The 14,741-nt window shown below is 44.4% G+C and overlaps 1 protein-coding gene across 6 annotated transcripts in view; it reads right to left on the reverse strand.

The window, feature by feature from the left end:
- The window catches only part of LOC125745205 (ERC protein 2), a 214,384-nt gene that overhangs the window by 35,451 nt on the left and 164,192 nt on the right, over positions 1–14,741 (reverse strand). For all 6 annotated transcript variants that reach the window (XM_049017803.1, XM_049017802.1, XM_049017801.1 and 3 more), the window contains one exon: positions 8,736–8,801. In XM_049017803.1, the coding sequence (XP_048873760.1) occupies positions 8,775–8,801 (27 nt within the window). In that variant the 3' untranslated portion in view covers positions 8,736–8,774. The remainder of the gene's footprint in view (positions 1–8,735; positions 8,802–14,741) is intronic.

Genomic DNA, 14,741 nt, shown 5'->3' on the forward strand with positions numbered 1-14,741 from the left:
TAGGTCCTACACAAACACACACACACAGTTGCCTGGCATATTGAAAGAAGTCCACAGAGAAACCCATTTATACTGTCATGATAAACAAACAGAATCAAACCTGAAAAGCCTCCTGTTTAACATCTGTCTTATCTATCTCTCCACTGTCCCATACTGTGATCCTATTGCAAAGAGCTGTTCCTCCTTCTGCACATGAGGTAAGCTTCTCAGATGTTATTGCAAAATAATAATCGGTCTTTCAAACATTCAACCCCAGCAGTCAAAAAAAATGACCCCACAAATTACTCACGTCTGGGAATTGTGAAATCTGGCCCAAAACTCCAGAGGGATATTCCTCATTTCTCCAGGGTTCACCTCTGAGGAACTCCCTTGTGAGAAAGTCTGAGGAACATGTCATCACCCATCTCTGCACATTATCTTCATCTCAGTGCTGGATATTAAACTACCAGCACCACAGCAATGGTGAATCAAACTGGTGACTCTTTCACACCGTGGAATCACACAAGAAAAGGATGGGATGCTTAACACTGGGCTTGTATATCTTGAAAATTTTGAGCCCACAGCTCATATTGTACATTTTCTGCCACACAGTCAAAGTGTCTTTATTCCTTAAAATATTGTAAATATCCTAATGGCATCTCATAGGAAAGCTTTCAGCTGAAGTACAATAACCGTTCAAAGTCAGATCCGTAGCGTTGTGGTTTTTGAAAAGCCATAATCTGTTAAGCAGAGAATCTTCTCATTCAAACGTCCTTTGACAACAATCAGGAAACATGCATTCAAGTCTTAAATGCACATTGTGTCAGGGCTTCTGTCTGGCACGATATCTCCTATTCCATGGTAGAAGACATTTCAATGCAAACCCTGTAAAACCCTATTCAAAGCCCGATGAACTGGTCAACTGGTCCTGGTGCTCAATTTGTGAAGCACATTACTTTGGATCAGACCTCCCTGATGGGAACCGTCCACACTGGGCATAAAGAACCACATTGACTTGAACCTTTGAGGAGGTGTGGGATGGGGGAGGGAAAGCTAGAACATGCTTGGAGTAATTCAAATTACAACCTTCACAGGGTCCAGAACAGGCTGAGCAGAGGAGAGGAAGAGAGCCCCATTTGGCAGCAGGCATGTAAGCTGAAGCGGCTCCTCCGACGAGCTAATCCCATGCTGAATGTAGTCTTATAAGTGTGGCTTTTTTAGAGGGACAGATAAAAGACACAACAGAGAGCTCCTCAACCACACCTCAGACGTGAAAGCGGTCCTGGACTTGTAGGAGAACAAAAAAGCATGTGTGTTGCACAGCGCGGCGACCGACCCACTAAAGCTGCACCAGGTCACCCATTACTGCCGAGCCGGAGGAATTCTCGCCTCTAATGCAAGACCGTAACTTAGTTTCAGCTGGCTGTAACCGAGAGAGAAGGTTCACTCCAAAGAGCAACTTAGGATCTGGTTACTGGGAGTATATCATCCAAAGTACATCATCATTTACCTGATATGAACATGGCTGAGTCTGATCAGTGGAATTCCAAGTTTATCGAGGGATATTTTACACACCCCTGCCAATACCGCAATGTCCGAGTAAGAGTGAGGAGTGTGAATCAGTGTGGAACACCTCATGAATTACTTCAGATATAGGAGGAATGACACGAGCAGATGAGCAGTACAAGTCTAAGAGGTGTTTGAAGGAGCTATAGTTTTTGCTGACCCAGCTCTTGAAAAATGCCCTTAGCCTGAACTTCAATGAAAATATCCAGCTGTAGAAATGAATAAATAGTAAAAAAAAAAGAGTAAAAGTTATATAAGTCACTTGAAAAAACACATGCCAAGCTAATGTAACAAGCAGATCTATTTCACCTGCAGTAAAACCAACAGCAAGGTACTCAAAAGGCTATACATGCAGGATAGACTACATAACAGCCCTGATCAAACATCACATACAGAGGAATATATCAGGAGATTCTCAAGAAAGATATGCAGCAGTAGAAAGGTAGTAAGGATATAAGACCTCATTGATAAAGACACAGATATTTATTTAGTGCAATGCACAGTAAACAGCTTTGCTACTAAATTAGACAATTTCGAATGCAGCATGTTACAAAGAGCTGGTTACAAACAGTAAAAAAAAAAATCAATAAAAAATTTCACACATGTGGAGAACAATCACAAACAATGAAATCTCAGTTGTTTAATGTGAAACGAACATGTCAGGTTGTTTGCTCGTCCCATAGTTGTCAAAATATAGAGTCCAAAATATGACTGACGTGCACAGAATCCATATTCATACAGCATGGCCGTTAAAGCCCACGAAGGCTGCATTCAGACAACATACAACAACAGCTTTCTGCTTTTCTTCTATTGTCTTGTACATTTTGATTTTTTTCACAGCAGGCAAACAAGGCTTCCCCATGAAGTGACAGTGTTGACACAGATCAGTTTGGACGTCAGCAAACGTGCTATTGACTGGCAAGTGTGAGTCTTTTTTCTCCAAGCTGCTGTGAGAAGGAGACAGTGACCCACAAAGCAGCCTACAGAGGCCCTGGCTTGTGTTTCCGGCAGCACATGGAACTGCACCAGGCGGGGGGGGGGGGGTGAAACGCTAGTGGGAAAGGGGCCCACCTTCCAGTGACATTTTCCAGAATCCAGCGACTCCTTTATGAATATATATATATATATATATATATATATATATATATATATATACACACATGCATTTTGGGGAATACTTGCAGCACAATGCATTTTCAAATCTAATTACAATCCCTGAATGGTTTGTTCTGAATACAGGGGGGTGAGTGATAAAAAAGAAGCAGAAACAGTTAGCGGCTCCCTGTCTTTTGGACTTGTCGGGCCGCTGCAATGCACTCTGGGAGTGCCTGGGCCTGATTAATGAAGCAGGGCTGCCTATTAGCTTTGTGACGTCTCTGTCACTTGTGACACTAAGGACCTACAGGTGTAACAATTCCAGCATGCCCGTTTAACAGGAAACGCAAAAGTGACCCATAAAAATTAGTGCACCTCCACCTACACCGACCCCCGAAGACCCCAGAGGGCAGTCAGAACAGGGGTGCACATCAAAGCAGAGGTTGATCGACAGATAGGATAGTTCCTGAAAGCTTCAAAGAGGCTCGACTACTGAGATGAACTGTCCGTGGCTAACTGTGGATTAGGGGCCACCACAATGTAGCTCAGTACAAATGACCCTACAGCCAGGGGTATTGAAAACAAAGTAAAATATCCGTGTCAGTTCAGTTTAGTTCCTTGTCTTCAATTCTCACTTTTCCTCTAACTGCTGTTAGCGTACAAGTGATTTTGTTTTGAAATGTTTAACCTGATACTTACCAAGGACTCTTTGGTTTTTGAGATTTCCTTAATAGAAATAAACACAGCTTCCTGTTAGGTTTTTATTTAATAGATTTTTTTGCCCCTTACAACCAACACCAGCCCAAAGGAGGAACATGAGATCATGCAATTGGGAATTAAACCAAAAATCTGTCGTGCGGCTATTGCAAAAAGCAAAGCAAAGGCAAAAGTTACGTAAAAGTTATTCAGCAAATTTACGTAAACTAAGAAATACATGCTACATCCCTTCACATGCTAGCAGAGCGGTAATACAGTGTGACCTACTCTGTGTGAGCTCTCATGGGAATAGGTGCAGGCATATACGCACATATGGACACACTCTCTATTTAACATTTGACAGGTCATCACCCAAGCGCTAGGCTACATCACTGATAAGCAGCCAAGGAAATTGACAGGGGAAAAATGAGCCAAACAGTACTGGTAAACAGAGCAACAATAATCTGCCAAGGTCTGGAATTCCACCAAAGCAGTGCAAATGCCTTCATATAAAGAAGAACATCAGATCAGAAAGCTCAGCTTTTTGAACCTTAAGCTACAAGCTCTCTCCGTATACCGTATGTTTAAGTCAAATAATGAAGTGAAATTCAAGTCAAATCAAAATTGCAATATGAAAATTCCCTTAAAATCTGCTTCTGTGCCTCTTCTGCTTATCACTCCTAAACACTCTCAGGAGAGCAGAATTTTCACAACCCACTGTAGCTTCCTTACTTTTGAGTTTCATGCAAAGTCTGTAGGACTGTAGGCCGGGGGTAGAGTACCAGGTAAGCGGCTGGCCGTGGATCCGCTGTTGTACTGTAGGAGCAGGACTGTAGGCCGGGGGTAGGGTACCAGGTAAGCGGCTGGCCGTGGATCCATTGTTGTAGGAGCAGGACTGTAGGCTGGGGGTAGAGTACCAGGTAAGCGGCTGGCCATGGATCCTCTGTTTTAGGGGCAGGACTGCAGGCCGGGGGTAGAGTACCAGATAAGCGGCTGGCCATGGATCCTCTGTTTTAGGGGCAGGACTGCAGGCCGGGGGTAGAGTACCAGGTAAGCGGCTGGCCGTGGATCCATTGTTGTAGGAGCAGGACTGTAGGCTGGGGGTAGAGTACCAGGTAAGCGGCTGGCCATGGATCCTCTGTTTTAGGGGCAGGACTGCAGGCCGGGGGTAGAGTACCAGGTAAGCGGCTGGCCATGGATCCTCTGTTTTAGGGGCAGGACTGTAGGCCGGGGGTAGAGTACCAGGTAAGCGACTGGCCGTGGATCCTCGGCTTTAGGGGCAGGACTGTAGGCCGAGGGTAGAGTACCAGGTAAGCGGCTGACCGTGGATCCTCTGTTTTAGGGGCAGGACTGCAGGCCGGGGGTAGAGTACCAGGTAAGCGACTGGCCGTGGATCCTCGGCTTTAGGGGCAGGACTGTAGGCCGGGGGTAGAGTACCAGGTAAGCGGCTGGCCGTGGATCCTCTGTTTTAGGGGCAGGACTGTAGGCCGGGGGTAGAGTACCAGGTAAGCGACTGGCCGTGGATCCTCGGCTTTAGGGGCAGGACTGTAGGCCGAGGGTAGAGTACCAGGTAAGCGGCTGACCGTGGATCCTCTGTTTTAGGGGCAGGACTGTAGGCCGGGGGTAGAGTACCAGGTAAGCGACTGGCCGTGGATCCTCGGCTTTAGGGGCAGGACTGTAGGCCGGGGGTAGAGTACCAGGTAAGCGGCTGGCCGTGGATCCTCTGTTTTAGGGGCAGTACTGCAGGCCGGGGGTAGAGTACCAGGTAAGCGGCTGGCTGTGGATCCTCTGTTTTAGGGGCAGGACTGTAGGCCGGGGGTAGAGTACCAGGTAAGCGACTGGCCGTGGATCCTCGGCTTTAGGGGCAGGACTGATGGCCGGGGGTAGAATACCAGGTAAGCGGCTGGCTGTGGATCCTCGGCTTTAGGGGCAGGACTGTAGGCCGGGGGTAGAGTACCAGGTAAGCGGCTGGCCGTGGATCCGCTGTTGTACTGTAGGAGCAGGACTGTAGGCTGGGGGTAGAGTACCAGGTAAGCGGCTGGCCGTGGATCCTCTGTTTTAGGGGCAGGACTGCAGGCCGGGGGTAGAGTACCAGGTAAGCGGCTGGCTATGGATCCGCTGTTGTAGGAGCAGGACTGCAGGCCGGGGGTAGAGAACCAGGTAAGAGACTGGCCGTGGATCCTCTGTTTTAGGGGCAGGACTGTAGGCCGGGGGTAGAGTACCAGGTAAGCGGCTGGCCGTGGATCCGCTGTTTTAGGGGCAGGACTGTAGGCCGGGGGTAGAGTACCAGGTAAGTGACTGGCCGTGGATCCACGGCTTTAGGGGCAGGACTGTAGGCCGGGGGTAGAGTACCAGGTAAGCGACTGGCCGTGGATCCTCGGCTTTAGGGGCAGGACTGTAGGCCGGGGGTAGAGTACCAGGTAAGCGGCTGGCCGTGGATCCTCTGTTTTAGGGGCAGGACTGTAGGCCGGGGGTAGAGTACCAGGTAAGCGGCTGGCCGTGGATCCACTGTTTTAGGGGCAGGACTGTAGGCCGGGGGTAGAGCACCAGGTAAGCGGCTGGCTGTGCATTCTCTGAACCACAACTTTGACTGACTCTGCTCATGTCACTCACATCTACTTCATTCTTCACAGCTTAGTCTCCGTATGTCATTTTTAAATTTTGCATGTTCCTCATTTGTGGAATGACTTCGGCAACCTGTCTCCAGTATAATAAATGGGAAAGGAGAAGGTTTGAGTATATGCTTGGCCTAACAATTTCTTGAGCTTTGCCTGTCGGCACCTCCTGACATGACTCTGAAAGGATGAAAACAGGAAAACGGCAGCCGGCTAAAGATCTGTTTAGCGAAGACAGCAATTAAATGTTGACAGCATATTCCTGGACCCCTCAGGTGTCTCAACTTGAACAGTCCAGAGAGAATAAAGAACAGCCCAGCCCTCTTCAGGTAGTCCAGGAAAGATGCTAGCCTGACCTGCTATGTGTCATCAATCAGCCTGTGTGGCCCTCTGGGCAGCATTTTGCTCTGACTCACACATGAGGGATGACCTTCCGCTCAGCGGCTAAAAAGCAGCCACAGAAGGGCCACACTGTTAAGGCAGCCAGGCGCGAACACTTGGGAAGCGGCGAGGGCGGGGGGGGGGGGGGGGGGGCGGAAGAACAAAGACACAGCCTTGGCTTATCACCACACAGCCTGTCCATCTTCACATTCAACTCCTTTGTGCAAAAACACTGTAATGTTCACGTTTGCCCAAAGGCTGCCCTCTCATTAAGGGGTAGAATCTAGGGTCTATATATTAGTCAGTCAGAGGGAAAGGAAAATTCATTGATAACTTTTTTTAATGTGACAAAATTGCAATTCAAGCAAAAATCGCAAGTGCCTGTCAATTTTCGACAAAAGAAAAAATGTTCCTTGGATCATGATAGTTTTGTCCAATAACACATTTCTGACATGCAACATTTTTTTTTATTAATATTATGAATATTTGTATATTTCATTTGTGAAATATAAATTAAATGGGGGGGGGGGGGGGTAGAACTATTGTGTTTTCAATAGCTGCAAAATCTGTATGCTTTTTATGTTCTTCTAAAAAGGCATAGGACTCATTTTTTGTTGTGGCATAACTGAGAACATCAGCTCCTCCTCCACCAGCTGAGCAAAAGAGGCAGGGACTGCACACAGTGCTGGGCGCAAACCAGTCAGTCAGCCAATTTCACTCCGCTTTAAGCACAGACTATAACTTAGAAGCTATAATTTCACCTCTAGAGCCTTCAAAGACATTGAGCAAAAATTTCCGAGTAACCTTAAGCCAATTCTGCTTCACATATAAATTCACATATTTCTATACTATAAGCACGTAAATAATATATCTTCGTAATATACATTTATTCTCCATAAGAATAGCATTCAGAAGCCAAAGAGGTAAGAAAGGGTTTGAGGAATAAATCAGTCAGGCATGGGACTGCAGTCACACCTCCTCCCCTTACGAAATATATCCACTTTTTAAGAACAACAGTCAGCTAGTAACCTCTTGGTATCAAAATCCCATGTCTATCATGACTTGTCATCTATGTTTTTTCATATTAACGGCAGGTTAGTAAAATACAGGAAGGCAGGATTAGGCTGCCTTATTGTGCCTTAAGTAATAAAACAGCATTTTATGTCTTCCATGTGTTTTTCCAGTAACATGCATAATAAATGTAGTCGCTTTCACATAAAATAGCCACAAAATAACACCAACAGACAGATCTTTCCACAGATATATGTATGCAGCATATTATATTGTTGAAACTAAAGTTGTGATATGATTTTATTATGGTAGTACGACCCTTGGATACGATGCTTTTGGAGAAATCAAGGGAGTATACAGTTTGCCTCCGCAATTGGAAGGTACCGCGTATGTTAATATTTCAGATGCATGTCACGCACAGGCTCCCAAAGAGGAAGAATGGAAATCAAGATTGTCATGGTCCATTGATCCTGAAAAACATCTAAGTGAGCACATGAAACATACAATTGGGATGTAAGATGTCAAAATGCTTTTTAAGAACATTTTAAGCATAACGTGGGCTGAATGCCAGCTTGTGTAGTGAAACACAAATGGTCCAGTCTTGTTATTGGGTTTTTTTTTTTTGTGCTAGACCAAACCTACAGGGTGCTTCACAATTTGACGTGAGTGGGCACTTTATGACTTTACATTCTTGAAGTTTTTTAGAAAAACGCTACTACAACCTTTAGCATTTAATTACCCCACACAACGACATGCCAGAGGAAGCTGAAGGCTTGTGTAAAAATGAACTGGTCAGCACATGTGACCAAAAGCACTGGAATAGGTTTACCTTTGGTTAATGTCAGTCTGTTTTTTTAATCACCTGCAAGCAGTAAATGTGTCAACCTTCAGAAGAGTTCATAAGATTTTAAAAACAGGCCTATCTAGGCAGTAAAACACACCGAAAACACATTACAAACATGTCGTTAATAGCAGAACAAATAGTAACAATGCAATTACTCCATTTACATGCTTTTAAATGCATTCGGTAACAACACAAAAATGTTGCTGAGCATAAAAATAACTAAAAAAAAATAACAAATCTGATGAACATACAGATCAGCATTTCCACTGCCATTACCTCAGGCTGGATGGATCCTTTAAACTTCATCCAGAGAATTACAATGGATGCTGCTGCGTATGTTGGTCTCACAGCTACGCCAAGTCCTCTGCCATCATACTGTACTCTGATATTCCCCGTTACAGGTCAGCTTGGCAGGAAGGCTAAGTAAATATCAGCTTACCTTTCCACAGTGGAAATGCAGAATTTTTGTAATAAAAAAAGAGAGAGAGAGAGAGAGACACTCATGCTCACTTCATGGGATGAGGGAGAAGCTGCAAGCTTGGACTCACCCCTCAGAACAAAAGTGGAGCTTTGGTTCAGGGAAACAGTTATGCCCAAATGCCCTCCTCGTCGTCCTGTTGTCGGACACGTTAGACGTCACGAGAGGCCAGCATGGAAACAAAACAGGCAGAGAGGTTAGCTGGTAGACTGGTGAGCTGCTGGTGAAAGAGGGTCTTGGGGTGAGGTACACTGCAAGTGATGAGCTAGGTTTTCATGTTGAAGGATCATCCCCATTCCCAGCAAAGCCTCCCACAAGCGGGAGTCAGATCGGTGTGTTTGTGTCGAGCTCTGCAGTGCTTTTCTCTGGACCATCACATGCATCCTTCATTCCCGCATTTCAGTCTGCTTGGGAGGCTATAAAGGAAGGATCAGAGATCCGGACGAGGGCATCTCGGATTCTTACCGTACATGTGCAGCCAATAGCAGCATGCGTATGTTGATGACTTTATGCCTGCCGTATATATGGTACAAAGTGGAGTATTGGGACTTCGCTACAAATTGAAACATGTTTCTGATTTTCAAAATCTAAACATAACCATCCTATGACTATATGGGGGGGGGGGGGGGGGGAATAGAAACAATCACAGCTATGTCGTTTACTCATGATGTTAATGCTCACTTAATATGCCTGCTGGAACTGCGGCTGGACATGCGGTGCTTTACACAAGGTTTTACACATATGTGTGTGTGTGTGTGTGTGTGTATGTGTGTGTCGGGTATACCTATCCTTATGTGGCCTGCTCATTCACTTCTATGGGAAAAATGCTAACGCTAACTATGACAACCTTAACACCCACCCTGCCCTAACCATAACCATAAGTAACCAAACAAAATACAAGAGTTTTTGCATTTTTAGCTTTGTCATAGGAGTCACCGATTCCCTTTGTGCCCCCATAAGGATAGGTATATCTACTGTGTGTGTGTATGTGTGTGTGTGCGTGTGGGGGGGGGGGGGGGTGGGTGTAATACGAAAAGCAGATCAGCTGTACATGACTGACTCGACTTTTCCTGTATTGGCTGATTGGATAAAATGGAACTGATTCTCCTAATATTATATGAGTAACAGTAAAGACAAACTTGATTTTCTTCTTTCTTTTTAAATAGAGGAAAGCAGCTCCTGGATTCAGGACTTTATTTTGAAATGAAGTTCACTAAAAATACTGGAAACTCTAATTAAGAGTGACAATATTTTTGCGTTTTCATGCACCCTGGCAGAACCCTTTGCCCTGTCTACACAGGACCGCTGCAGATTTCTTGTTATTAAAAACCAGACGCCGAGACAAAGAATTTACATGTTGCCGAATCTAGCAAACGCATCTGACAGGGAAAATAAATATGACCAAGACAGGACTAAGACTAAGTCTGGCTACAGACCATATGCTACTTCTTATAAACGTGAAGACGGCGGCGGAAAGAAAAAGAATGAGAACAAAAAAATAAAGGCTGGTAATTCTAACTCTGATAAACATTTTATAGCTGTTTTCTATTTCCTTACTAAGACCCAGGGCCAGACCTTGAGTAATAATCCAACTCCGGCTCACACAAATAAAATATGGCGTCACTGGGAACCAAGCCTGTATGCAGTGGGAGCCCAAACTCCTCCAGCAGGTGATTGCTTCACAGCAGGCTTCTGACAATCAAATGACCAAACTGTGAGTTTACTTTAATTCCAACAGACTCCAAAAACAGACCTTACAAGCTAAAACCATAAACCTGTGCAGCAAGGCAGGCAAGCAGCCATGAAGTATCCGCATTCATCAAAATGCCACGCATATTGAACTGTCGGTGGAGCTCGCTGAAGGAGCGTCCTCGGAAATGCAGCCCATGCGGCACAGCCGGCGAGAAGCTTCACCCAGGCCCAAAGAACCAGGAATGTTCCTCATCGCACCGCACAGACAGACAGGGAGTTTTCGATATTTGACAGGAAGTCACAGCAACACTGTTTCAGGATGTAATCTCTTCCAAAATCAACGATTATGAATAAACTCTTCAAAGGGGACCCGCATGCTGTATTGCGCCAATAAAGTTACCATAAGCACACAATTTGTGCTGCAATCCATGGCCTAATAGGACAAAGCAAAAGACAATTTTTGCTAATAAGCAAAGACATCAGGCTGATTTAGGAGACACTTTTATCGAGAGTAACATGCATTTTTGTAAAAGAAAGCAGCATCAGATGCCAGCAGGAGAAATTGGGGGTTAAGAGCTGTACTCAAGGCCCCACCAGTGGGATTACTCAGGCAACCTTGGGATTTCAGCATCTGAGGAAAATTGTACATCACATGTACCTATAATGATGAGATAATACAGGTAAGGCCTCTGATATCTCATGTTAATGAAACAAAGAGCCTTTGATGCCCAGTGTTTGTCATTAGAGCTGAGACTGCAGACTGACGTCTTACTGATGCGTCTCACTTTGACTCTTTCTGTAAGCACACACTGCTTTAGTGAGTCTCTGGTCATGTTTCTCAAGACAATATGACCACTTTGGCTAATGTTCAAAACAAGCAAATGAGGATTTTCTGATGCTGCCTAATCTACTTAAAGTCTTGGGTTTACACTGACAATATGTTTACTCAAGGTAACAATAAACCTCATCATCGATAGAACAGTCTTGTGTTGGTGTTGGTCTTTGTTGCACTGATTGCGGGGTCAAGAATGTTGTTTATTTTGGAAAATATTTTGATTAATAAAATCTTGAGAATGGAAATAAAATGCCGTTTTTTTTTATGGCTCAAAAAATGGTATTTGAGGCCCTCCCTGCTCGGGGTGGGGTGATCTGAAACACAACACATCTGGCAAGGAGTCCGCATGCTTCACTGAGTTGAGTGTGGTGCTGATTTGATGAAGACTGGAGTGGCAGCTCTGACTCAAAAAGTTGTTTTAAGAAAAAGAAAAAGGGCAATTAATCTACACACAGATAAGAAGGATAAAACAGATCACTCTAAAAGTGCTCGGAAGAAAAAATATACACATATAGGAGCTGCAGGTGACCTCAAGTGAAACAGTGAAGGTCAGTTAAATTTTCCGCTACCCTACTGCGAAGGGACTATTGAAATTACTCCCTCAAGATTCTTTGGATACAACTTAATTTAATTTAATTAATAATTAGTTATTATTACTAATAGTGACCAACACAGGTACAAAAATATATTTATATAACGCAGAGATATTTGGATAATATTCTAGGGACTGCCGTGCTTTTTCCTATATCCCGATTCGTCCCTCACACGAGGTATGAGGATGATGAAATTCCTAAGTTCAAACACCGGATCTGACTGGGATCCTCCCCATCCCCCATCACTCTCCGACTGTCAAAACAACCGACATCTACCCTCTGCCCGGAGAGCACAGGTGTGGGGGACCGATTAGCTCTGGGAAGTTCCCTGTCATCAGTCCCTTCTGCACACCAAGCTAAATACGGGTTTAAGAGGAAGTCTGCGGAGTGGAGCTCTACTGCATGTCTGAGAGGGAGAGTACAGCTGAGTCCTTGCAAAAGAACGTCAGCCTTTGGTGCTAATAGTAGAATAAGAATGTTAAGGAAATGCAGCACGGCATAAGAATGATAGTAATGGTCAAAGGAATTTGTAATTCATCTGTATACTTCAGGACAGGCTGAACACAAAACACTGAAGTATGGATGTAACTACACTGCAGCACACTGCTGGTATTCATACAAGGCAACTTTGCTCATGATTGTGTAATGATTAGCAGAAAATAATATCATTTATTGTAATAGTTTGCCTTGGACATATGAGGACGTTGCATCAGAATAACACCATAAACTATCCTTGAAATGAAGTACAAATACCAATCATGTCTTTTCAAGGCAGTATATTTGCAGTATATTTTTCCCAAAAAAACAAAACTGGTCCTCAGACTAATACTACTATGAAAATAATACTTAATCAGTACATACATGCATTGTGCTTTTTCTGCTGTAATTCATTTATTTCCTGACCATTTGGCTTAAAAGAATGTTGCCACAAACATGTCCCACAGTGAAGAGGTTTTAAAAGCTGCGTCTGGGAAACCTCATCAAAAACACGACTCTGAACTTACAGGATAGCTCATCACATCACAGACATATATTTCATACCATGCTATGCATGTTTTCATAATAACGGATGAGCACAGAGGGCAGATCACACAAAAGGTCCCTGTGATGGGCTCAGCGTCTCCTGCTTTGTGGCCCCGCCCTACTGCCTTTTCACAGAGCTATCGTTTATGTATCAGGCCCCTGGGCTAGACGGCTTCGAATATGATCACTTTTTTTTCTAAAATTCAGATATAAAGCCTCCAGGCAGGTGTTCACACGCAATGAAGAACTGAATCTGCACCGGCCTGTCCGTCCGAATGGCAGAGACTCCACTATGCGAAACATTCCGAGTTTGACGAAAGAAAAAAAAAAACATCGGAACAGTATCCAAAGCAACAAGGCCGCCAAGGCCAGCGGCTCCTGCTTGTAAGCGAGCTGTTACTGGCTATACAGCTCTGGAAAAAATGAGGAGGCCACTCCATAGTTTTTAAGAATCTACATTGTTAAATCCTGATTTAATCCTGGTTCTGCTGGCAGAAGGTTACGTTGAACAGCAGGTTGCTTCCAGGCTCAAAATTTCTAAGAGAACAGAACGCAAGAACAAGTGAAGCAGGGGACACTGGGAACATTGGGAACGAAGAAAAATCAGCCAGGTAGAGGGCAGAAGTGACTTTCTAGTGCCAGAGATGACAGTCAAGTTATCCAACAGTGCCTCATGAATCACAGGATGGCATCATGTGACCTTATATAGGTATGGAAAACATTACATGCAGGTGTGAAGTGCACTGCTAGAACAGCTCGTATCAGGCTCCTAGAAGCAGGACTGAAGTCCCATAAAGCAAGGAAGAAGCCCTTCATCAATGAGAAACAGGGAAGAACCTGGTTGGAGTTTGCAAAAACATTGTATATTTTACACAGAAGCACACCCATAAATTGTGAAATGAGTGAAAGTAATACACTGTGGTCTCAATTTTTTTCCAAAGTTGTATGGTTAGGAAGCTTTAACCAAGATGGCAGCAGAAGCAATATTTGGCACTGAATGTTTATGAAAACCTGAAATTCTATGCTAAGCGATAAACAAAAGACAAGTATGGAAGAAACACATCATTTGAGTGAAAATAGCAGTAGTACAGCTGGCAGACGTGAGAGCAGAATGGCTGCAAACTGAGACCTGTCAATTCCGGCCATCATTTCACAGACGATCCCAGCGGGTGGTGAGCACTGAGAAGGACGCCCTGGTCAATGGTGTAACCAACAGGGCTACAGCTGGATTTATAAAGTCAGGCTTTCTATCGTACTCATGTGGTCTGCAGGATTAGTTTAATCCCTATCTGCATATTTACATGTGACAAATGCTGATAATTATTCCCCAGCTTCTATTATTAAGTGAAATCATCACCAGTATTTTCCATCCAGTTTGGGCTAATTGTGAGGAAACCTGTGAAAGGCCTCTCACTTTAAGGTGACCACATAGAGGTGATTGAAGGTCAGTTGCTGCCCCACAGATGTGTTCATAACCCCAGCCAGAGATACAGACTGTGGACAGACCATTCGGGCTGAAGGAATCATTGCACAGCTGATGGTTACAGTAACTTTGCCAGTGCTACATCTATACAGGGGATTTATTCAAAAGTCTGTTAATAAACTGCATCATACTTCGCTTGTTTTTGCAATACCGTCGAGCCTAATACCCTTCGTTGTGTGTGGGCCTGTTTTACAGCGATCAGACACACTTCCCACAACAGTGGGGCGAACAGGAGGACCTTGTGTAACCTTTAATTTCCTGCTTCATGGCTTCATTTTATTTAAATTTTTAATGCAACAGCATAGAAACACATAATTCCATGTGTCACCATAAATAACCGTGAATGAAACATCTTATCTTCTGTGGAAATCCCCGAGCAGGGCGAGGGGTGGCCTTTGGATCACTGACAGTGTGTGAGTATGGTGTGAATTTGGTGCAGCACGTGAAGTT

Source organism: Brienomyrus brachyistius, chromosome 6, assembly GCF_023856365.1.
Source record: "Brienomyrus brachyistius isolate T26 chromosome 6, BBRACH_0.4, whole genome shotgun sequence".
Lineage (NCBI taxonomy): Eukaryota > Metazoa > Chordata > Actinopteri > Osteoglossiformes > Mormyridae > Brienomyrus > Brienomyrus brachyistius.